The sequence below is a fragment of the Dendrobium catenatum genome, unplaced genomic scaffold (genome assembly GCF_001605985.2).
Source record: "Dendrobium catenatum unplaced genomic scaffold, ASM160598v2 fragScaff_scaffold_1595, whole genome shotgun sequence".
NCBI classification, from domain to species: Eukaryota; Viridiplantae; Streptophyta; class Magnoliopsida; order Asparagales; family Orchidaceae; genus Dendrobium; species Dendrobium catenatum.
In genome coordinates this window covers 2,840,435-2,867,161 of record NW_021320057.1, presented here as the reverse complement: position 1 = coordinate 2,867,161, position 26,727 = coordinate 2,840,435, and the positions used below count along the sequence as shown (strand labels likewise).

The following is a 26,727-nucleotide window of genomic DNA, read 5'->3' as shown; positions in this document are numbered from 1 at the left end:
AAACAGCTTTCTAGCACAAAAAATTTTAATTCAACAAATTTTTATACTAGAAAGGTGTTTTAGAAAATATCAAGAAAGCTATCCCTAACGAAGCTTTTCATACTCAAAATTTTGGGTGTTGCAATGTTGCCACTATTTATGGGAGTAAGGATGTGTGGGTTAGAAGTTGTTTTTGGGAGAGTCATGATAAGATGTTGGTGGGAGAATCCCCTTTCATAGTGGGAGGGGACTTTAATTGTATTTTATCCAAGGAGGATAAAAGAGGTGGAAAAAAATTATATTCTCCCAAGGTCCTCAAGATATGAAAACCTTTTTAGCTAATAATGATTTACATGATACATGTATTATTGGACCAAGGTATACTTGGTGTAATAATAAAGAAGGCAATTCGAGGATTTGGGAAAGGATAGATAGATGCTTGTTGAATGTTGTAGCTCTTCAACGAGTCCCTTATGCTATGGTTTGAAGATATGTGGAGATCTTACTCTACAGCGTGGAATGTGGAGCTTAAAGCTTGGAGAAGGACTGATTTTGGCAATCATGCTGAAATTTTATAAAGGAAGCTGAAAAGATCACAAAAAATGTTGTATTACTGGAATATGAATAAAGTAAGGGACCTTTCTGCGTTGATGGAGAATTTGAAGAAGGAGATTATGGAGTTACAACTTAAAGAAAGTTTGAATAAAGGTTTGAATCAACAAGATTTGCTTCTGTTAAGGAGCAAAGTACATGAGCTTAATGTTACTTTGGCATGGTTGGAAACATGGTGGAATCCGAGAGCTAAAACAAGATGGATCCAAGAAGGTGATTCAAAATCCAATTTTTTTCATGACTATGCTTCTGCTTGAAGAAATGAATGCAAATTAATCAAATAAATGATGCTATTGAATGCCTTGTGGTTGATCAAGACAAAATTGAATATTTTTTCCTTAAGTTTTTTAATCAGAAATGGAAGTAGAGGAAATGAAAATTTTCATGTTGGTCTGAAGTGAATAATCTACAAAGAATTGATAATGTAGAATGGAACATGCTTAATGCTGATTATACTCAAGATGAAACGTTGGAAGCTGTCAAGAGTTTGGGGAATAATAAATTGCTAGGGATGGATGGTATTACTGCCTGATTCATCAAATTCTACTTGAGTATTATTAATGATGACTTATGGAGAGCAGTGAATGAATTTTTCACCAATGGGAAGATGCATTCTAAGTGGAAGGACATTTTAATTATTCTAATCCAAAAGTGAAGAACCTAACGGAACCCTCGCAATTTAGACCAATTAGTTTGTGTCAATTGATTTATAAGGTGGTGGCTAGAATGATAATGAACCGTGTGAAGTTTTGTTTGCCCAAAATAATTACTAATGATCAAGTTGCTTTTGTACCTAGTAGATCTATGTCGGATCATTGTTTATTGGCTCAAGAAATCTTCAATAAGTTTATATTTTCCAACTCCAAGAAAGGATTAATGGTGGTGAAAGTTGATATGGAACAAGCTTATGATAACAAGTATTGGCTAACTCTAGCTAAGACGTTATGTTGGTTTGGGTTTCCTCCAAAACTTGTTAATCTTATTATGGAATGTGTTCAAAAGGTGAGATTTTCTATACTTATTAATGGAAGAAGATTGGGTTGGATTGAAGCCAAAAGTGGGTTTAGGCAAGGATGCCCACTATCCCCTTATTTGTATATTTTGTGTTCCCAGCTGCTATCTAATGTCATTTATCAAAGGGGTACTGATTTGGGTATTAAGGTTGCTCCAAAATCTAAAAAAATTACATATTTACTATATGCTGATGATGTATTATTATTCTCTAATGCTTCTATGAGATCTACTCTTTGTATAAAGAAAATCTTGAGGGATTTCTATGGGTGGACCGGCCAAAGAGTGAACAACATGAAATCTTAAATCCTTTTTCGGAATTCAGTCAAGAGAAGGAGTAAGAAGAAAATTGCTAAAAAGTTGGGATTCATAATTGTGATAGAAATGCAATACTTGGGTGTGAAGATGGCTCGAAGAAGGTTAGTTAATTATAATTTCCAAATTATTTTGGACCATGCATTGGAGAGGTTAAATGAATGGGGGAATAAATGTCTTTCATTGGCGAGAAGAGTTCTTTTGATAAAAAGTACTTTTATGTCGTTACCTCTCTTTTTAGCTACACATTCATTGGTTCCTAAGGAATATTATATGAGCTGGATAAACTTTGTAGAGATTTCTTATGACATAAAGACAAAGATAATAAAGGTCTACACTATGTTTCATGGGAAGAGCTTTGTAAACCAAAGTTGCTTGGTGGATTAGGCCTTCAATATTAAGTTGATAAAGTGGGACCTTTGAGGACTAGAATTATTTGGAGATTCATTTAGAATCCATGTTAGTTATGTAATAGATCCATCAATTCAAAATATGAAAGTGATGTTTGAAGTGGTATGATCAAAAGGGGTAATTCTCCATCATGGAAAATTCTGGTTGATGGAGCTAAGCACTTAAAAATATTGTGAGATGGAAGTTGGTGAATTGTGAGATGGAAGTTGGTGAATGGCATGAAAGTAAATATTATGAATGACACATGGATCTTTGATAAACCACTTAGTAAATGTCCTACTTACGTTAAATGTGATGAACTCAATAATGAATTAGTTTAGAAATTTATATTAAATGATGGCAACTGGAATTGTTTGGAGTTGCAAAAATTTTTAATGAAGACTTGATCTCGGTCATCAAACATATTATCCAGATCTTTCCAGATTTTAATGAGGATTGTATTGAGCTTATTGAAAAGCATTCAGATAGATCAATCACTGCTCTTTCATTTGAAGCCTAGATGGCATATGATGTGTATCATAGGCTGGCAGATCAGAACCAAACCGAGAATTTGAATTGCATCAGAAAATTCAATCTTTTGCCAAAAGTTGAATTGTTTTGGTGGAGATTATGCAAGAATGCTCTCCCTACAAATTCCTTTTTGAGTTATAGGAACTTATTGCAAACAAATAGATGTGCTATTGGATGTCATGAGGTGGAAAATCATGAACACGTGGTTGTTTATTGTATGCAGCTGCTTCAAGTTTTGAATAAACTTCGTGAATGGGGTTTTCAAGTTCCTATTTTTTATTCATTTTCAAATTGTTTGTAGGAGTTGAAAAGAATGCCTAAAGTTAATTTGAATATTGTCAAACTATATTGCATAGTAGTTTATTTATCCTGGAAGAGGCATAATCAAATAAAGCTTGGATTGGATATATCATATGTAAAATTTTTGGCTTCGAATGCTTTAACACTTAGTATGTAGTTGTTAAAGAGTCCAATATTGGAGAACTGGGTTGCTAATCTCTGAATGGAGTCTCTTGATGTTTGGCATCCTCCTCCTCTAGATTAGATAAAGGTCAATGTGGATGCTTCCCTTAAGGAATCTTACAATGCAGGTATTGGAGTTATCATTAGAGATCATAAGGGTTGGTTTATTTGTTATTTTGGTAAGCAGATGAAGCATTGGGATGCAAATACTCTTGAGTTACAAGCTGTTCTTTTACTTAGAGAGCATTTGCAAGAATGGATGTTCCATTATAAGGGAATAATTATAGAAGGAGACAATAAGAATGTGATTAAGTGGCTTAAAGAATCATTGAAGAAGATGAAATGACAGCAATCTGAAGATCGGAATAAAGATATTATTTTCCTTAATGATTTTAATAACGTTATTTTTTATTTGGTTTCTAGAAATTGTAATAAAGTAGCTGATTGTTGTGCTATTTTAGCTTTAAGTAGTAGTTTTGTTTTTAACTACTTTTCTCATAATTGCATTTCCTCTTCTTTGTTTCATTTAATTAAGAATGAATGTGATTACTATCTTTAGTTGCTTGTAATTCCTTTTTTCCATTAATGCACTTTGCAACTTTTAAAGAAAAAAAAAACGAAGCAGTTTCATTTGGAACAGCTTTCTTGATGCTTTCTAAAATAGCTTTTTAGTACAAAAATTTTTCGAACTATAAATTTTTATACTAAAAAGTTATTTTAGAAAACAATTAGAAAGTTGTCCCAAATAGAACTTTAAAAGATAAAATACTTTTTTTGCTTTAATTATAAACAACATCACAATAGTAAAATTATAAAAATTGAGTTAATAAACCCATCTACTATGTAAAAATTAGAATTTGATTGCCTTTATATCTTCTTAACTTATTTTCATAATTGCAAAAGCTCAATAAAAAAATAATAATAAAGTTGTGTAAGGACTAGCAACAATGTTTAGCAAAAAGTTTCTTCAATAGTAAAGCACTTTAGTAAAGGGATAGCTTTATCACATCTATGGGCCATTCATCCCAACATCAACTAAAGGCGATATTCATGAAACTCATATTGGCTATGGAGCTTTGGCTCTCACCACAAAGTTATGAATTCATAATTTAATTCATTAGAAGTTTCAAAAAGATTAAAAAAAGTTTTTATTTGATATTGGTAACATAATAAAATGTTTTTTTTATAATTTTTTAATAAAATCGATTGCCTTTGCTCAATATATAAAAAAATAAAAAGAGAAAATAAACATATGTTAGGAGCAGGGGCAGATCCGTCTTTAGCTCAGGAGGGACAATTACCACCCATCTCCCACCCCCCACCCCCCACCCCCTAAAAAAAATAAAAAACCATTTCTTATAATAATTTAGGTAATTTGTCCCCCTCCAAACCTTTTGGAATCTTTCCTAATTGTCATTAATGACTCTTAGGAGTGATTTAAGTGTTTGGAACCAATTTAGTATTTTTTTAATTATTTATTTTGATTAATTGTTAGATTTCCTTATTTATTAAATTTTGAACAATTTTGAGGGTTGATGACAGGACTCTTATTTTTCTTGATTGGATATTTAATTATGAGAATTAGCATTTTAATTTATATTTTTTGGCTTTAAAAAAATTATGATTTAATTAAGGTCCTAAGTCACTTATGTAGGCTTTTTTTGGGTTACCTAGATAGTGGACCAAATGTTGTTCAAATACAATGACATTTAAACCATGTGTTCACTAGACCCCAAGGTATATATATATATATAGTTCAAACATTCAAAATCCAACATGATAACATAAGGTATGAACATTATAAAAGTTAGCTGGAAATACTTTAGTAGAAATCAGAACCACCTCCACCGGCAGTGTCGACCTCTCCATCTTGCTTTCCTCCCTCTCACCGCCAGTGACCAAGGATTTGTCGAGATGGCAGGATCGGGATGGGATGGGTGGCTTCGGCATCGGGGCTGGCTGATTCGACGTGGATGATCGTTAAATGGAGATCTACGAAGAGGAAGTTGTGGTAAGAAGGAGAATGAGTCGGCTAGGGTACGAAAAGAGGAGATCTGCCATGGTGTCTTAGCTAGCGGTTTGCAAAACGCTACTAAAAAAATATTATGATAACTTTAGCCGCGGTTAAAACCGCTGCTATGGCCTTCCATATTAATGCAAAATTGGAAAAATGATATGGGGCAAACTTTTCTCATTCTAGAAAAGCTGAAGAGGTATGAAAAAAAAAAAAAAAGATCTAAAGCACCATTTAAATAAGCACAATAATGAACATTAATGATGCTTGCTCAAATCCAATCAAACAAGAGAGGAGCAAAATTTTGTAGGAACATTCTATCATCGATGAAATCTTCATTAATTGTATCAAAAGCTTTCTAAATGTCAAATTTAGTTATGAAAATTACTAATTTTTTGTGTATTATATGCCCCCCAAAATCTAAATAAAAAAAATGTTAAGTATCTAAAATAAAATGACACTTTAAATCAAGTGAGAATTAACTAAATATATCTAACTAGTAGGCGCAAATAAAGTCGAAACAAGCAAAATTTATTTGTATGATACTCAAATAAAAATTTTGTTTATCATAAAATTAATAATAATTTTTAATTAAACATGAAGTGACAAAAACATAATATGCTAAAATACAAAAAAAATATAAATAATTAGTTCTAAAAAAATGAATATTTTAGAAAAAAAATATTCATTCATGTTGATTTTAGATAATTAAAACATAAATATAAACATATTAACCATGCATGAAAATTAAATTAATCTAAGGACCATAAAAATTAGAAAGAAAGAAGTTAATAATTACCAAAAGTATTACATCATACTATATCTTAAATTAATATGATCTGATTGTATACATTATGATAATCTAATGTTTAGTTTGTATACACCAAAATACAATCGACTTCTCTTCATTGACTCTCCATAATTATAAACCTACTGAAATGATTTAATTAACGACATTCAAAGCTAGCTTCAAAGCTAGAGAGAGCGCGCAATTCTTATTGGTTGTTACAATGATGTATGCTTTACTGTAGCACTTACTTTTTTTTTTCGGAATATTTAAGCCAATTAAGACAAACTCATACACACATCACATATGTAAGACTCGAGCCTAAGACCTGTTAGTTGATAGCCAAAGCTCACAATCAATAAACAAAATGAGCTGCATTAGCAAAAATTTCTTATCACGTATATCATTACTACGAATATATGGGATGTAACAACCAGAAAATAAAAAATATTTTAAAATATGAATTTTAGAATTTCTGTTTGAACTCGATGTAATGTCCCAAGATCAAATTTAAAAGAATTAATCTTTTTATCTTTTAAAACTAATAACAAAACTATCTAATTTTTTAATCTATATATATCAATTGAAATAAAATTAATAATCAAGACAGCAAAATACATCTGCATTCTTTTTTCAAAATCATATACAATACTAAAAAATCATATAATTATAATCTATCATCATTAATAATGAGTATAAAATAATAACTAAAAGATAAAAAAATAAACTAACAGTAAACTTGAAGAATCTTAATCTGATCAATATTACACACCAGATCCTCAACTCTAGCCTAAAATATTTAAACCACTTATAATGAGCTAAAAAGGCAGAAAGTCACTAAACTGCTATAATTGAATTCAAAATATGGTAAAGAAGTAGTATGGATGTCGTTAGTTAATTCATAGAAGTAGCAGTCACATGGTCATTAATTGAAATAGAAATAATAAAATGTACATGTAGTTGCAGAAAAGTACAGTACGAAAGCTAATAAATCAATACAGTGGAGAAATTAGTAACCAGTATGGGTATCGAATCAATAAAATAGTCATCATACTATCAATCAATAAAGTAATTGTATAAAATGGAAAAACCAAAGCATCAATAAAGTTTGTTGAAATCATATCAATGAGATAAAATCCTATAATGATATACAAATACTATCAGATTATTTTATATCAGTATTAAATCAAGATTTTAATCACATGCACAGTATATCACGTGCTCAATATATCAAATGTTCAATATATCATATACTTAGTATATCACATATTCAATATCAGCATTGTGAATTAGTATCAATAATTAGTATATATAGTGAACTAGTCATAGTAATAGTAATAGTGAATTATTAGTAATATAAGTAACAATTTAATAACAATATCGGTGGTCATATTGATACTAGTAAATCTAATGGCAATAACAGTAAATCAATGATATAATAGTAATTCATACAGTAATAATAAATCAATATATTATTTGTAAAGATGTACATTAATAATGAATCAATAACATACATTTTAGTAGTCATATTAAATAAGTAATAAGTCCTAGTTTAATTAGTTGCATTTTTTTAGTAAGCAGTAATATGTATCAGTATCTCATTGGCTCAGTAAATAGCGTTGTCACTCTTTACATGTCGGCATAGTAATAACTCCTAATCAGTATTATATGAATCGATAAAGGATAACATCAAACTATAATATTTAAAGGAAAGTCCATCAAACCACCTTTATGTTCAGGTCTTTCAACATCCAACCAATATTAATAAAACTAGCTTTTACTTATCCTCACACATATTAGTATTACAGTAATATCAACCAACTATTACACAATCACATACTCTTTTTCATTCTAAATGGTTATATTAATAGTATATTTAAATAAAAATATTTAATTTCTATAACGTATAAATAAAATAAAATTCAAAATTTTTTATTTTATCCTGTAAAATTCATAATATTGCAGTCAAAATATCCAAGATAACCATTATAATAATATACAAAATATTATGCGATAAAAGTTCAATAAAGCCAGGAAAAATATAGTAAAATTAATTTTGAGAAAAATTTAATGATTAAAATTAAAATTTTTGAAAAAAGAGATAAGATTAAAATCACATGCCTCGATCTGAATAATTTTTGTAAAAACAACAAAGAGATTGGAGAGCAAAAATCTAGATTTTCCTTTCTTTTTCCTTATTCCTCTCCCTTGCTCAGCAAGCCGGTGTTGACTGGGGAAATAAGGACGGTGATGGGGAAAAATGTTATATTAAAACATTTTTTAGTGAGTAGCACTGCAAAGACACCACTCAGTGTCACATCTTTACATGTTAAATCCAGAATTACTATACAAACAGAGGATTTAATGTCAAACAATGTTTTCTAGCACGTTGCGCTCTAGGCCTAAAGCTACAACACTCACTCAAAGGATAGTGCCACTGCACTCCTATTCAAATAGAAATTCATATTTTTATTTTCAATTATTTTTATAAATTTGAGTTATTACACTAGAGCACTTCGGTGCTGTACTTGTGAGCACTACAACACTAAGGTTGAGAGAACAACGGTGCCGAAAATTGTCACTATGATATTTGAGTTTCTATTTCTATAATAATTCTTTTTATGTATGCAGTGTTGCGATATTGGGTTTGAGGACTGTGAAATTTAACTTGTGAATATGCAATAAAATTATATCAAATCGTTTAGAATGATCAAAGCTATTAACATATCAAAAGTTAATGGTGAAAGCTTATAAAATTAAGAGATAATATGTTTTTGATAGTTTAGGAGAGATAAAATCTATAGAAATTAAAATCATTAGAGATAAAAGTAAGAGGATAGTTACGTACTACTATCAGAACACTTTTTATAACAAAAGTAGTGGATAAAAAGCTTTGGAGAGCTTACTTTATATTCTTCTCTATCCTCTTCCTCCCCTCTCCTCTTCCTCTCCTCCACTGATTTTTCCCGGGCAAGGCAACGAGTAAGAGAGTGAGGGAGGAGGTGGCAGGGATACCGTCATCTGAATATCTGATATATTAATATAATATCCTCATATGAATATCTGATACCCTCAATAGAGCTATTGTATATATTATTTTTGACCATAGAGACAAAATGTAACTAAATATTGACTACTATAGTAATGTGAATGATATTTTTTGTTATTTATTTATTTCTTGTAATGTAATTAATAAGCTGTGTATGTCAAATTGATCTAGTTATAAATAACTACTGTTTGCTATTGAGAAATATGAAAAAAATAAATCAATGAAAAAAAATTCTTTCACTTTAGATCTTGGGGCATGACGCGGGATGCTATTGGTAAACCGTGGAAGATAGCTCTCGTGTATATACACTAGGGTTAGAATTTATAAAACATTAAGCTCAAATAAGTAGAACTCCCATTAGAACTTATTTTATTTAGCTAGGTAAGTAAACTTTGTTGGGTCAGTGGAGGTCTATGCCCCCAAGTCCCCCACCGTGACTTCGCTTCTCGACCCTATTCGATAGGATAAAAACTTATTGTTTTTTATTATGTGAGAATAGTGTTTTTACTCTACTCACTTTGATCTACTAGTTAATCTTTTTGGTTTTCAACTAAGAAGTTTGGGTTTAAAGTACTTATTCGATATATAAATAAATTTGACCTTAGGGGTGTCAATTTCGGGTCACGGGTGTGAGAGCTCGTTCCTTTGATTTTTCCTTTCTGGATCTGATTTTCCTCCCGGGATCGTCCAGGACGATATTGAGATCGTCCAGGATTGAGATCGTCCAGGACGATCAGTGCAGTGAATATAACTGATTTTCTGGAGAACGATCGTCTGGGCCGATTTTGGATCGTCCTGGGACGATCAGAGCATGGCACAAGTCAGAGAGCAAATCGTCCGAGAAATTAATTATCGTCCTGAGATATCGTCCTGGATGATTGGATTTTGTTCACATCGTCCTGGACGATGTGGCGATCGGCCAGGCCGATCAGCTTTGTTTTATAAGGAAATCAGCTCGATTTGAGGAGAGAGAAAATCATTTTTTTATAAAACAAAATATCTGAGGAGAGAGAAGAAGAAGGAAAGCAAAGGAAAAGCTGGTTTCCGGAGGCCACGGAGCACTTTTCGTCCGACGCCGCTGTTGGGAAAAGTGTTTATCTCGTGGTAAGGACTCCAATCCTATTTCTGTTTTTGAAGATGTCGAGTTTTGGTCGTTTTGTGCACAGATTTGTGTTTTTGTTACCGAAAAATGCGCCGCATATTGTATTGACGAAACTTTCACCGCACAACTTTTGATATGTTATTGATATGATTTTTCTACACATTTTGAGTATTTTCTATAACGATTCTACCGGTTATTTTTGGTTCTGTGCGATTTTAATCGAATAGATAAATATCAGGATGTTGATTGATGTTGCTTCAGTAGAATAGAAGTCTTATAATGTTGTTGTGAATGTTCTGTGGTAATTTGGTAAAATTCTGATTTGGTGAATTTTGTGTAAATTTCTTATACTGCCGTTATGCCGCTGGATTTTCGTACGATTTCCGATTTTTTTAAATTGATGATTTGGATTGATATGCATATGAATGTGACTATTTGATTATTGTTACTGAAAGACAAGTGAAGACTGGTTGAACCGTTGGTTGGAGATCGACTTGACCTTTACAGGATGGTGGGTCGACAGGCTTTCCTTTAAAAAGGGTTTGGTGTTATCCTCTATTGATTATTGATATAACGATTGGGAGTCATAAGGAGATTACTATGCCGACGGGCAGCCGACGGGCATAGAGTGACGACTCTTATTGAACCAACGGATAGATATCTACAACAGCACTATGGATTTCTACAACAGCACTATGGATTATCGACTTGAAAAACGCCTTAATAGCCAGCGATGTACTAGTTCAGTAAGACTATTGTATTGAAATGCATGTGTACGGCATTGACTCGTGATGGATTTATTGCTTTCTTGATTTGGTTTTACTGACGGATTTACTGTTATCGTACGATTTCATTGATATTTATATTCTGTCCCTGCGCATTGCTACTGTTATAGATATTGTATGGATATGGATTCATTGATATTGATTGATACTATTGTTTCTACACTGTATTGAACTGCTGCATTGGATTCATTGCTAGTATAGACTGGGCTTTATTGTATTGATTTGATGATTTCATACCGATCGACCAGATAGTATTGTTTTGATTGATACGATTGATTTGACTGATCGATTGATTTCCTACTGTTTATTGATTCTTCTACCGCTGCATTGACTACTGATTTGATTTTCGTATCCGCTGCATAGATTCATTGATCATGTGTAATAGACTGTTATGGATTTGATTGACTAACATGCATATTGTTTCCAGTACCGTGCTTTGATTTCAGTTGTAGGCTTTGGAGACCTGTTGGGCTTTTTGAAACTCATTATATGTGGTTAACAATTTCAGGTCCGAGCAAGGCAACTGGAATGGAGTTCGATCAGAATGTCAGACAAATCCTTTCACTATGGATGTATGGGGCGTCATAACGGGTTGGGTTCGGGTCGAACCCGAAATTGACTCGGCACTATTCGGGTCAACCTGAACCCGACCCGTTATTGAAAACGGGCCAGTTTTCCTGACCCGAACCCGACCCGCTTCGGGTATGGGTCAACCCGATACGACTCGAATGACCCATTTCCAACAAAAAATTGCTAGTTTTCGAGTCAAAAACGAGTCTATCTCCTCTTTTTCGGATAAAAAACTGGTCTATCTCGGGTTGCCAGGTCAAAATCGGGTCAAAGTGTTAATCCGACTCCGACCCGATTTTTGAAATGGGTCGAAATGTTGAACTCGAATCCGACCCATTTCGTGTTGAAACGAGTCTATCTCCTCTTTTCGGGTCGGGTTCAAGTTGAATTTTCGAGTCTTGTCAAATATTGACACTCCTATTTAACCTTAATGACCTAAATATATAAAAAAAAGGGATTTTTACATACCTAACACTTAAAACAAGTCTATTTACATACCTAACACCTAAACTTTCCTATTTACATATACACCACTTAAAAAGCTTATCCCTCATCAAAACTAGCACTCCGTTCCACTCCCGTCAAAGGAAACCGCGAAACTGCGCGGGAAGCCCTGTTCGCGAATCTCGTGCAGAGCACCTTCCTCTCTCGGTTTGAATCACGCAGTTCGCGAATCTCGTGCAGATTCTATGCTCCTTTTGCGAATCCTACTAAACAGCGGCATTTTTTGCTAGTGGTGACACAGGCGATCGCATTAGGTATTTTCCTTTCCTTCTCTATTTTACTTGCGGAGGATGAGAAGATGTAACAGAAAAACTCCTTGTTTATTTTGCGATTCCGAAGGAGTAATAACAGAAGCTAACTTGAAGGAGTAATAACGGAAGCTTTGAAGGCAAGGCAAGGAGGTTGTTAGCTAGTGAGTTATCTACCGCAGTTCATTTCAGTAAGCTTGGAGGTATTCATTTGATTGTGTAATGTAGTTTATATACATTAAGTAGTTATACATTAAGCTATTCCTGATTGATGTAATTTTTTCTTTACCTACAGATATGGAGTGCAACAATGTGTGCTTTATTGTCTTGAAATATGGAGGATATTGGACTGAGGTGAAGGGCCAAAGCAGGATGAAATATGTCGGTGGTAGTCAGAAAACTTTGAAATTTGATAGATGTCACATTAATTTATTATTATTGAAAGAACGTACCGAAGCAATTTGCCAATGGATCAGGGGTCATGCCTATGACCTACATTATCATATTAATGGAACGTCGCCTAAGATTTATATGCCAATTATGAGCGATACAGATGTGACAAACATTTTTATAGGTTCCCGTGATGGCAATAGAGCGGAGGTGGTGGTTGTAGTGAAAGATCATCAAGAAGATATGACTTATACGGATGAAACTCAATATGGTGATATGCAAGATTTAAGTGCTAAGTACACATTGAACAATGATATATTAGTAGATGGTTTGTGTGATGGTTCATTTGCAGTTGAAGTTGAGGAAAAAAAAGATTTATGTATTGGTTCACGTTTTGAGGACTCATCAAGCTTCAAACAAGCTATTCGCTCTAATGCAATATTACAAAACTTTGCTATCAAGATTAAGGCAAGTGACAAATCAAGAGTTATTGCTACATGCACCTATCGTGGTTGTCCATGGAGGATACGTGCGTCGTTATGTTCAGATGGACATTCATTTGAAGTTAAAAAATTACATGCAATACATTTATGCCCTGGAGTTAATAGAGCAGGGAACAAACAAGCTACCTCGGCCTGGATTGCCCATGAAATCAAGGACATCGTGAAAAGGAATCCTGATATTACACCAAAGGATATTGGTAATAACTTAGAGACCACTTTTGGGGTATCTTTACCATACATGAAAATTTGGCGTTCAAGGGAATTAGCAAGAAATCAAATTTTTGGTTCTATTGATGATAACTACAAGTGGGTGCCCACATTGCAGTTTGAGTTACTCAACAGGAATCCTGGCTCACATATAGCGTATCAATGTGACAAACAAAATAACTCATTTAAGAGGTTTTTTGTTAGTTTCAAGGTCTGCATTGATGGTTTCTTTGCCGGTTGCAGATATTTGATAGGGATTGATGCTTGTCATTTGAAATCAAAATATTTAGGTGTGCTCCTTTCCGCTAATTGTTTGGATGGGAACAACGGTCTCTTTAATATTGCATTCGCTGTTGCTGAATCTGAATCAAAGAGAAGTTGGGAGTGGTTTTTAGTGAATTTGGTTCATGCCTTTAATGCTGACATAGAACATCTAGCATTCATATCGGATATGGAGAAAGGGCTTGGTGAAGCAATTAAAACCGTCTTTCCTAATGCGGAGCATAGAGTTTGTATGAGACACCTATGGAAAAATATTAAGAAACTTTTTCGCTGTGATGATAGCCACAATTTGCAAAAAGTGGTGTGGACCGCCGCTAACTGTTTCAGCCTACATGAGTTCAATTCTAAGCTACAACAAATATTTAACATTAGTCCACAAGTTCATTCATACCTAACATCTTTAACTTGTAAGTGGTCAAAGGCAACTTTTTCAATTCATATTAAAAATCACTACAACACAAATAATATGGCAGAATCTTTCAATGCTTGGGTTGAGGATGCAAGGAGCAAGCCCGTTGTAGATCTAATCGACACGATTAGAGGTATGTTGATGGAACAACGTTCTCATCGGAAGTCAAATTCAGTTTCATGGAACAAACCTCTAGTTCCGTGTGTAGAGGAATACATTAGAGAAGTTACAACAAAAAAAGAAGTTTTCATCATACGACAGTCAACTACAACAAAGGCTGAGGTTGAAGGGGTTTCTGAGCGACAAGAGGTTGACATAGAGAGCCATACATGCACATGTGGTTTTTGGCAGATATCAGGGTTACCATGTGTACACGTTGCAGCATTTGTTGGAACCAAAAATAACAATTTGTGGCACACATATGTCGATGAGAAGTATTACAATTACAGGTTCATATTCTTTCTTAATTAAATGCTTTGTCAACATTTGTTAATAGTTGTTATCTAAACAAAAAATTTGTGTGCAGATATAGAATGGCTTATGAAGGAGCCATTTCAACTTTGCCAGGAAAAGAGCAATGGTCCATAATAAGTGATAACCAGTTTGTTTTCCCACCAGTTTCACTCAGGCCACGTGGTAGACCCAAGAAAAGACGAATTAAGAACTTCTTAGAAGGTGGTCAGAAAACAAAAAGTATTCATAAATGTGGCCGCTGCAATTCATGGGGTCACCATAGAAACACATGCAAGGAACCTTTACATTTTGAGGAAGGCAATATTCAAGACACAGTTTCTGAGAAAATGCCTATTAGGCGTGGAGAAAGTTTCTGAGAACAACAGTTTCTGTTAACTGTCACTTTGAACAAACTCATTTACCTGTTTCTGTAAACAGTTTTTGCTATCACTTTCAAGTTACTTTGTAGTGATCATTTTTTGTTATGACTTTCAAGTCACTGCTCCAAACAGCTATCGAATTGTAGCCAAACAGCTTTTTGCTATGATATTCTTGCTAACAAATTTTTGCTATCAATGTATTCTTGTCAGTTTTTGTTATAATTTTTGCCAACAGCTGTCACTTTAAAGTAACTTGTACATAAAACGTTTTTACATAAAACAGAACTTGTACATAAAACGTTTTTACATTCATACACAACTTGTTAAATGGATCAAAAAGATCTTGTACACGGAGCCCACCTGACAATAGAATGGATGGCAAACAGAACTTGTACATAATTTTTTTGCATTCAAACGTTTTTACATTCATCACAAGTTGGTACATGGATGGCAAACACAACTAGTACATAAAACGTTTTTACATTCATCACAAGTTGGTACATTGATCAAACAGAACTAGTACACGGATCACTTACAATTACAAGGCTTCAACATAGAATGGATGGCAACACCAACCAGTAAAATTATGATAACCAATAAGAATTTAATTTGAATTAACTCTGATATCATTGTGCCCGCATGTTTCAAGTGAAAGTCTGATGCTTTTGCGCTCCTAAAGCGATTGACATCTTCTACTTCAGAATTCTCTTCGTCAATCCATCGAAAATAGCGACAATCATCTTCCGATCTATTCCGGGGACATCGATAGAACTTCCTGCCACGATTATTAGCTTTGTAGCACGTATATATTTGACATTGCATATTGCAACGACAATAGATTGGATTGTCTTGGCTTCTCATGGATTGTGTTGACCGGCTTGAACTCATATCGCTGCCAAATTTACTGAAATCATACAAGCTAATACATAAAAGAATCACACAAATAAAAGTAACAGAAAAAAAAATTTCAGGTTGATTTAATTATTTTCAGGAAATGAAATCAACTAAAGCATGTCAGGAAATCAACTGAAATGAATTTAATCAAACAACCTTCAGTTCAATGTATAGCTGTTGGTAAAATAATCGATCTAAAGCATCTCAGAAAATCAACCTAAAATGCTGCAAGTCAACATAAAAATTCGCAAGAAACTAAAGAATATCAGAAATTGAACTGAACTAAAGCATCTCTGGAGAAGATTAAAGCAGGAAATCGAAGCCATACGAAGTTTAGGGTTTGAAAAAATATTCGGCGACAGAACAAAGCTTGAACAAGTTCGGGCTTGAACAAAAGATTCGGCGAAAAACCAAGCTTCAAGGAGTAATAACGAGCGAAAGAAGCTGTTCGAACACCAAAACGACATAGCAAGATGGAGAAAAGCATACCTGCCGGAACAGATTGACGAGCCGATCTAGCGAGAGGAAGAGGAGGTAAAGGCGTTTAGGGTTAATACACCAAAACGGAATAGCAAAATGAAAAACATCAAACCTGTCGAAACGGATTGACGAGCCGATCGATCGAGAGGAAGAGGAGGTAAAAGCGTTGTGAGAAGATCGAGCGAGAAGACTGTCGCGGTTTCTTTTGACGAGAGTGGAACGGAGTGCTAGTTTTGATGAGGGATAAGCTTTTTAAGTGGTGTATATGTAAATAGGAAAGTTTAGGTGTTAGGTATGTAAATAGACTTGTTTTAAGTGTTAGGTATGTAAAAATCCCTAAATTTATTCATAATATTTTAATATTTTATAATTGTTATCAATTTTGAAGTAAGGTGACGGTAGGTGGTCGGGTTGAAGTTCCACGAGGGTCTATATATATATATATATATGAAGTTGAGTTGTGAACATTTTAGTTGCTAGTTTCAAAATGTATTGTTCATGTATAGAGAGGATTCGAGGCATCCCCAATAAAGAAAGGTTTGTTGATGCAAGCATAAAAATGCTTGCTTGTATAACACAGGTCGGTGATAGTCTGTTGGAGTAAAAGATGAATGCGAATGAGATTTTTAAGTGTTCCACCCATGAATGATAAAAAGATGAGAATAGTGTACTTTGGAATGTACATACTGAGGCAATAAAGATAAGACTCTATAAGACGAGAGATTTTCTAAATACCACTGGTTGAAAATATCTTAAAATGAGGTTCTTGGAAGTTGATGGTCATCTCGTTAGTCTTCATTTCTTGTAGATGTAATATCATGAGACACGACATAAGAAAGAATGTTGCCATTCCCCAGATTTTGAGTGCAACAACCTAGACGTTGAACATATTATTTTATATCATCATTGATATTCTGGCTTGGACGATTTTATTTTGGATTTCTATAATAACCAAATGAAGGAGTTATTATTTGAAGGCAAGCCAAGAAAGTTTTTGAATGCTAAAGGCTGGCAACACCTTCAATATGATTTTGAGTTTGAATTTAAGTGCTACCCAACTCAATCCCAACTCCAAGCACGTCTGCATATGCTACTTAGGAAAAAGTAAACCTATGTATTTGTTTATATGTTTGCTTATGTTATATTTTCTTCACAATGCTTGTTAAATTTAATATGTAGTGTGTTAATGCATTTTATTATGGTATGTTATTGTGTCTTATGAGTAGTTATGATAAATCTTTTGTTTTTTTATTTCAACTTTCAATATTACATTGAATGTGTCCAAAAAATTATAATATATAAATAATAAATAATCTGAAATACTTATCCAAAATACATTGATACATATGAGCTAATGAAATAAAATATAAAGCTACTTCTAGTTGATGAAATAAAATACAATGCTACAAAATCGTTTGGCGCATTTACAAAGAAAATGATAACTATTTTTTTCTTTTTTATATGAGGAATGGCCCGAGATCCAGGTGTATACTAGTAGGTGCATTGCAAGTTCTTCCATACACCTAGCCATCATTGTGTTCCCTTTCCTCCTTATTTGTTTTGCGTATTGATACTTGACCTTCATATAGCAACACATCCTACTGTAAAAAGTTTAAAGTATAAGGAGAATAAAATCAAATGTAAATACAAATACATGATAATTATAGTTAATAGCATATGCTTCTTAAATAAATTATAAAAAAACACATAATATGTGATACACTAACAATAAGATAAACTAGTACTTAAGACACCACTCTATTATCACATCCAAGATGACTCTGACTCTCATGACCATCATTATATCGCAACCATAATAATTCATCACAACACCGGGATCTCCCCCAAAGCAAAAGAAATAAAAAAACTAATAAAAGAAAAACAAGCTACAAACCAAGTAATAAAAAACTAACAAAACACTCTCATCACTCTCTCTCTCTATCCACAAAATTCAAAGTCTCCTAATGAGAAGAATTATGATCTTTCTTTTCCTCATTATCATCATCCATAAGGTTTCAATCTATGACCATTAATCTTGAAAATATAAACTATTTTTTATCCTAAAATTTTACCGCCCCGTATGAATATATTTTAGTAACAATAAATGGCCCAATCCATTCAGACTTAAGTTTTTTATGATAAAATTTCTTTCTAAAATAAAAAAGCAAAATATCTTGACGAGAAGAAAATTCATATTTGAGAACCTCACACTTGAGCAATTTCTTCATTTATGCATTGTAGATTTTTGTATCTTCATAAATTTTATTTCTAAATTTTTTTAGTTTGACAACAATTGAAGAACTTCGAAAGTTTAGAACATAAATTGAATCTTTATTCTTTGAGGTAAATTCTTTCCTTTTTAAGTATGAATGCTTTTTCTTATTTCCACCGTTATGACATTTTAACATCTTTTTAATTAAGCTCAATTTTGTATTATTTGCTGCAATATATTAGAAATGAATGTGATTTGTATTGAAACTACTATTTGACATCATGTGATTTTCTATTCTATTTTGAAAGTTTCAAACATCTGGTTATTTGATTTAGCCTAAGCGGGCGTGACCCCTTATTCATTTTATTTTATTGTTTGAGCTGCTACTAGTTTTCTTTTATTTTATTCCAATTAAGAATTGTGCAAATTCCTAATAAATTGATCGCATTCACATGTAGTCCTGCATCATCTGGTATCAGAGCATGGTATGCTCTTGCAAGTTTTAGGATTCCTGATAGTTTCCTTTTATGCATCTAATTTTACAATGGTTTCATCTAGAAATATGCTAGAATACTACTTAGGGTGTTACCTAACCATTGTGTTTCATTTATGAAAATAAGGTAAAAGATATGGGGAAGCAACAATAAAGAAGAGAGAGAAAAAGGAAAATAGAGAACAAAAGAATGATGAGAAGGAAAGAAAGAAGCTTAGGAAAGAAAAAAAGGGCGAAAGGAGAAAAAGAAGAGGATTTAAGGGAAAAAATGAGCACAAAAGTACGGGTCGTGTCCAATATCTACATATCCATTATGTTTGTGAATGTTTGAAGCAAGTAATCAGGTGGAAAATTAGACTGAATTCATGACAAAAGAATAAATAGGAAATCAAATGTATGTCATAACTGTCTTTCAAGCATCTGTGATTACATGAGAATCATTGGGATTTGTAAAAATCCCTACCAAGCCAAACATAAATTTGACATGAAGCACACATCTCATGCTGACTAAGAAGAAATGAACTTGAGTCCAATTAGTATAAGTTTGACTGAACAAATCCTTAATAAAACTTAGAGTGGCGTAGCAACCCTGTGATAAGATCTAGCATTCTAGCATGTTTGCACCAAATATATATAGATAGATAACTTTAAAAAAATCCATAGATCGATGCTTTAGGGCCTGAACGACCCCAACCCATACTGACAAAGTGGAACCAGGCTAATATATAACAAATTGAGCCTAGCCAGCCACTCCTTCCTAGCGTGAGGTCAGAAGAGCTTTCTTCCAGAGTGGCAGTTGCCTTACTGTTCAATGACTCCCAGAAATGTTAGACAAAAGAACTCATTATGGGCCCGTACGTGTAGCCCATTATTTTACCGTTTTAGCCCATTTGAACAATAGCTTTAAATTCTTATCTCAAATTCCATCTACTTAGCTTCCTCTTACATGAAGACAGCATAAGTATGTATTTGATTCAATCATATCGAGATTTAGAAAAAGACTAAGAACTAATTTAATAGAAGGATCAAGCGGTTTAGACGAAAAATGACCTGTAGTACATCCTGGGGGACTTTGTACGTTAAAGTCCAGGGATTGGCTCCAATTGAAATTTTGAACCATATTTTGGGTTTTTACGATCCTTTAAGCAAATTGAAAATATTTATCACGATTGATAAATATTTTTTAACTCATTAATAGAGATGTTTAAATAAAGATGAGTTGTTATGATCATAAAATATTTTTTAACTCATTAATAGAGATCAGAGATCGCTCTTACTCTCTTGCCTCCTCGACCACCGCCGGACTTCTTCCGGACCACCACTTGAGGCCCTCACCTTCCTCTACCACCGCCAGACTTCTGCCGGACCACCACTTGAGGCCCTCACCTCCGCCGGACCATCGCCTGACGCCATTGCTCCACTGGACCAACCAGTTGAGGCCATCGCCTTCCTCAACCACCACCGGACTTCTGTGGACCACCAGTTGAGGCCCTCACCTCCGCCGGACCACCGCCTGACGCAGTTGCTCCGCCGGACCACCACTTGAGGCCCTCGCCTTCCTCGACCACCTGATGTCCGGACTTTCGCCAGACCACCACTTGAGGCTTTGTGCTCTGCCAAACCACCACTTGACGCCCAGAGTTCTACCAGACAACGGTCTTTCAGACCCCGGTCTCTTGCTGACTACAGTCCTCCCAACCTCCGTCGCCTACTATGGTCCTTCAATTCGGACCTCCATTACCAAACAATGGTCTTCCAGACCTCAGTCTCCTGCCGACTACGGTCTTTTTAGACCTTCATCGCTTACTATGGTCCTTCCGACCTTCATCACAAGACAATGGTCTTCCAGACCCCAGTCTCCTGCCGACTACGGTCTTTCATACCTTCGTCGCCTACTATGGTCCTTCCGACCTCAATCACCAGACAATGGTCTTCCATACCCCAGTCTCCTGCCGACTACGGCCTTTTCAGACCTTCATCGCCTACTATGATCCTTCCGACCTTCATCACCAGACAATGATCTTCCAGACCCCAGTCTCCTACCGACTACGGTCCTTTCCGACCTCCATCAATAGACAACGGTCTTTCTGATCCCGGTCTCCTGCCAACTACGGTCCTTCTGACTTCCGTCGCCTACAATGGTCCTTCCGACCTCTATCAACAGACAACGGTCTTTCTGACACCGGTCTACTGCTGACTACGGTCCTTCTGATTTCTGTCTCTTGCCGACAATGGCCCTTCCAACCAAATAAACATGTCTATGTTGATTATTGTAACTCCCACCATGTAATGTGCTCTATATGATGTGCATTTGTAACATCAGGCCAAGGTCTTCTGCCTAAGAAGGACCTCATTTGTAATCAATTATAAATACTAGTGGATTCATTCAAACTCGGTTAGGCCCCGTGGTTTTTCCCCCTTTTTAGGGGTTTCCACGTAAAAACTCTGGTTTCTCTTATAAATGCTACACCCTCTCTCACTTATCTGATTGTGTGCTGGATCTTCGTACAATGCTAGAAGGTTAAACTATAAATTTTTCTATTGCCGCGAATACTCTAGGACGCAACAAGCATTATTCACCTTCATACAAACCTCCAATCAGAGGTGCAAAATGCCAATTTGTGATGAAATTGTTAGGTGGATATGATTAATCTGCGGATAGTTAATAATGAAAATATGATTGTGTGTTATATTGTGTACAAACTTTTGGTTGGTGATTAGTAGATATTATTTGATGCTATCCGTCATAATACTTTCACTAATAATAAATTTGGCATGAAATTCTACTTAGATTTTAGGTCAACTTGTACTGAATTCGAGATGTATTCATATTAGTTTCACTACTAGCTACAACAAAAATAACAAGCACTTATTCTACTAGTTGTAGTCAATCAAATGAATCTTTTTATTCTTGTGTCATATTAAAAGTTAATATTTAAATTTAATTTTTAAAAAAATTGTTTTTACTACATTATTTCAATTATAACTTGTTAGTAATGTAATTCACTGTTTGACCATATTGGTACAACCAAATATTTTAGTTCAGGTCTTAACAATTTAGCATGCATGCTGGATATGCATAGGAATAAAATTGTTAATATCTAAAAAATAAAACTATTTTTTGAATAAGAATGTCTTTGATAGTTTAATTACATGATAAATTTTTTTCTTCTTAAAACTTAAAAATATTATACTTCAATTTTCCAATTTTTTAAAAAAACTAAATATTTTTTTTTTAAAAAGTAGCAAACAAAATTTTCAATTTGATTTATTTTTATCTACGTGCATGTTCTGTATATTATAAGAACGAAATTTTCAATTTGACTTTTACGATTAGATGACAAAGGAATCAGACGTAGAAGCAATGATATGTTGGTTATTAATTGTGACATGCAGAAACGGTGTTGTTGTTGTATTGGATGGAATAGTGGTGAAGTATTCTACCTCTGCTAGATTCTAAACTTGCTCGCGAAGTTTATTAATGTTCTCAGTAGTCAGCAGCAGTGTCATGAAATTGATATTTGTGCTTTAAATTAAATTAAAAATTTTTTATTCATGCATGCATGTTCAATAAAACTAGTGTAAAAAATGTGTGAATTGTGTGTGTATGTGTGTAAACCATGAAACACATGCAGTTGATTTCTACATGCAAGTGTCATATGAATAGACAGTTGAAATTGATATTTGAGTTGGATATTTCTGTTTTAACTTAAATTAAAAAAAATTTATTCATTGAATGCTATATGATTAATTGATTAATTCTAGTATAATACTTTTAACATAAATTAAATAAATTTAAGAAGAACAATTTTTTTTTCAAAATAAAATTAAAGCCTTATATATATATAGAACGGAAGTCGAAGTGTAAACGCGTCGAAGCCTTGTACGTGAATTTTTAAACCAAAAAATGTCACACTTTATTGAAAAATGAATGATAATTAGAGGTGTGAATTAGGGGAATAGTATTGCAATTATCAGTGTATTTATTTGACCAAACCGAGTTAGTGATTTGATGTAGCCACATAAATTTAGGCTTCGTTTGGGATGGCTTTCTTACTCTTCATAAAGTAGTTTCTTAGTGCAAATGGGATGTCTTTCTTACTATTTCTTAAAGTAGTTTCTTAGTGCAAATTTTATTTTTTTAAAATGAAGACACTTAGTCCCTTACCACAATCGGCCAACTCGAACTAATCGACTAAGGCTTCGTTGGGACAGCTTTTTTATTGCTTTATAAAGCAACTTTTTAGTACAAAAATTTTTCTGTTTATATAATTTTTCATATCATTCACATTTCCTTTTTCAATTTTGCCATATTAGTGAATGACCATACCCCAAATTCAATTTTGCTTGCAATCCATAACAGAAGACGTAATCGGTATTAAGTTCATGACAGTGACAAATAACAAGAGTTGATGATTATGATCATGAAATTGTTTTTGTTTTAGGGGCTATTAGGTTTGCTGTAAAAGAGGTGCAAAATATTTCAAATGTAGGAGTTTTGAAAATATTGATGTTTGAATTGAAATTTAAAAAAATGCAGAGTAAAAAAAAAAAAAATCACCTACATGGCTAATGTCGCTGATTCATTTTTTCAAGATTATTCGTCTTCATAGTGTTTCAAAATTTATTAACTTTGATCAATATATTAAATTTGTGAGTCACTTTTGGCCAGTATATATTATTAAGAAAATTTGACACAATTTAAACATTTAGCTGCATAAAAGAAGGCACAAGCAAAGAAAATCGATCCATTCCTAATACAACAAAAGTTGGGTGATAATTCATATGCCATCGATGTACCTGATCCCACTTTGAAGATTTTTAAAACGTTTTTAGGTTGAGGGCATTTCTTGAGTACTATCCTTCACATGTATTTGACGTTGTCATTTTGAATTCGGATTGCAACTCTTCAAACGATGGAGGAAATCAATGTGGCTACAACATTTAGTTAGCTCCAGTTAGGCTGGGCATGGTAGATGTTGTAACAACTTGAATTTCTTAAATTTTTTAAAATTCAAAACCTGAATTCATGTTTGAACTAGAGTGCAGCTAAGGGGTGTAAAAAATTGGCACGACACATAAATCCGACTCGAGCCCTACTCGAATTTTTCGGGATAGGATTAACCCGTTTGAAAAATGGGTCAAGTTCGAGTTCCCAATCTTGACCCGTTTCAAATTCTGGGTCTGGTTCGGGTCAATCTGAAAACCTTATTTTGACTAGGATTGTCCCTCGACACGATGCAGGTTATGCATGAGCCGTTGTGAGCGGTTTGATTTACGGAATTTAGGTAGGGTTACTCTCTAATATGCTCTATTCATTTCTATGCGTATCACAGCCGGCTGCTATTCATTTCTATATGTCTCCACCTCCATCACAGAGCTCTCCTTGAACCTTAGTTCCTTACTTCCGCTTACTTAATTTTTATTTCATTCTTATTCGTTAGTATCTTGTAGTGATCACAAGTCATGGCTAGGTTTTTTTGACTTTTGCTGTTTAGGGTTTATGTGTTTATCTTTCTTTCATTTGTTGTTGGATGTTTCTCAAAGTAATTCTTGTATTAGACTTGTTAGTTTTGATTTTTGCATTCGAGCATTTAACTAATTATAGTAGGTTGTTAGGGCATAATTTTTTTCTCCTGTTTTCCTTTTGATTTTTAAGGGTTATTTAAAGATTTTTTCATTGTTGTCAGCTTGTTAGTTGTTTCATACTTTCTTTTATGATATTATACATGTGCTCGTATATTCTTCTTTACTATTCTGGTTGTATAATGTATCTTAGACTTTTAGTATATATATCTTCTTTACGTCTGCAATCTATATCTTAGACTCTTATATCAGTTAGTTGCTTGGGGTTTGGTGGGTCATGGATGGTTGTATGTTTGAAACATGATGTAATACTATTATATTTCTTTTTTGTCCTTATGCACTTTGCACCTTGCACTTGTAGTGATTTTGATTCCTGTTGCATTGTTTGTTGTTGCACTGTGTTTGCACTTTGATGTTGCCTATGGCATCAACCATGTTCACTTTCATGCTTTACATTATTGTGTACTATGATACTAGTTTGACATTTAAGAAATACTCTTTCATGTTTATTTACTCTTTGTATTATCATATTTGATTGGTTATATAGAGGATTCAAACACCATTCATGTGAATATTTTTTATGAGAATGAGCAAGTGGGTAGTAGTAATAATATGGTAGATCCATCTAATGATGCATGCAATGATGATTAAAAAATTGTTAAGAAGCGTAGAAGGATGACTTAAGTTGTTTGGGGTCATTTTGAGATGTTGTATAATGTTAAAGATGATAAACAAATGTGTAAATGTAAGAAATGTGATGCATAATATCTATGTGATAGCAAAGATGGCACTAGTAATTTAAGGTGCCACTTGCAAAATTGTAAGAGAAGAGATTTGCGTGAGATATACATGCTTACACTGCAAACCAACTCTAACTCATCTATTTCTATGGCAGATTGTAAGTTTGAATCGACAAAATTTTGTGATTTATTTACTGCTTATATCATTATGCATGATTTGCTCTTCCAATGTGTTAAATGGGTTGGTGTTCGAGCACTTTTGTTGTATATTCATCAGGACTCAAACTATTGTTTATGAATATTGCAATGAATGATGGTAAGAAAATATTCACTAAAGAAAAATCTCATATACGAACACAGTTATCTAAGTGCACTAGTAGAGTTTGTCTAACATCAATATATTACACTTTTGGAAAGGAGATCAATATAGATTTCTGGAGGTTTCTACAATGGCTCATGATGTATTGTGCATTCGTATAACAACAGTAACCTTTGAAAGTGCCTTCAATAATAGTGGTAGAATCCTAGATCAGTATCAAAATGCACTTAAACATGATACAATATAAGCCTTTGTTTATGCGAGGTTGTATGGAGAATGTGGTTCAATATCATATAACCTATTGAACTCTTCCATTAATTATTTTTTCATGTACTATAAACTTTCAAAATGTTTATAAGCTCGAATTTATTTCTTATAGTATAAAATGACTCTGAACTTGAGGCTGTGATTGAATATATCCTAACTTTAAATGTAAACCAACTCGAAGAAGAACTTGGTGAAAGTTCAGTCATTAGATAAATTTTCACCCTCTTATGATCCTGGTAACTTTGGCTGTTGTTATTGCTGAACTAAATTTGATTATTATTGAGGCGGCGTAGCATCACATCACACCATATACTCACACAATTCTTTTATAATTATACAAATTTTTTTGTTACATTTCATTAATTAAATCATAACAGGACTCAATTCAGAAATTATCAAAATCCTAACAATAGGTAACAAAAGTACTTATGAGCAAAAAATACACAATTTTCAAGTATAACCAATTTATCAGAGATTGTGTAAAATATAATTATAAGACTTTAATCATATTACGGTACTATTTTTAAGAGTCCATATTAATTTTAACTGATTAAAACCACACAAAATCTAAAACACATGAAAAAAAAAGTTTCCAGAAAATATTTAAAATGCTCGTAATCATGAACTCTATAACATACAAAAAGTTACACGGTGAAAATTATACCAATACAAAGTTATCCTCATTTTTTGATAACTTTCCCAACTAGCCAAGGCTAAAAATAACTCAAGGTGGTTCAAAATCCCTCTTGGTCT

The 26,727-nt window shown here is 33.5% G+C and overlaps 1 protein-coding gene across 1 annotated transcript; it reads left to right on the top strand.

The window, feature by feature from the left end:
- Positions 1-629: 629 nt before the first annotated feature.
- On the top strand, positions 630-14,980 carry LOC110095035. Its single transcript, XM_020820400.1, has 4 exons — positions 630-804; positions 12,655-12,747; positions 12,934-14,599; positions 14,677-14,980. Exons 1-4 carry the CDS (start codon positions 630-632, stop codon positions 14,978-14,980), a joined length of 2,238 nt encoding a protein of 745 aa, XP_020676059.1.
- The last annotated feature ends 11,747 nt before the right edge of the window (positions 14,981-26,727 follow it).

Coding starts and splice junctions, on each gene's coding strand:
- LOC110095035 (XM_020820400.1), top strand. CDS start 630: ATGGAGAATTTGAAGAAGGAGATTATGGAGTTACAACTTAAAGAAAGT. Junction 805..12,654: donor AACAAGATGGATCCAAGAAG/GTGATTCAAAAT, acceptor CTTTACCTACAG/ATATGGAGTGCAACAATGTG. Junction 14,600..14,676: donor GAGAAGTATTACAATTACAG/GTTCATATTCTT, acceptor ATTTGTGTGCAG/ATATAGAATGGCTTATGAAG.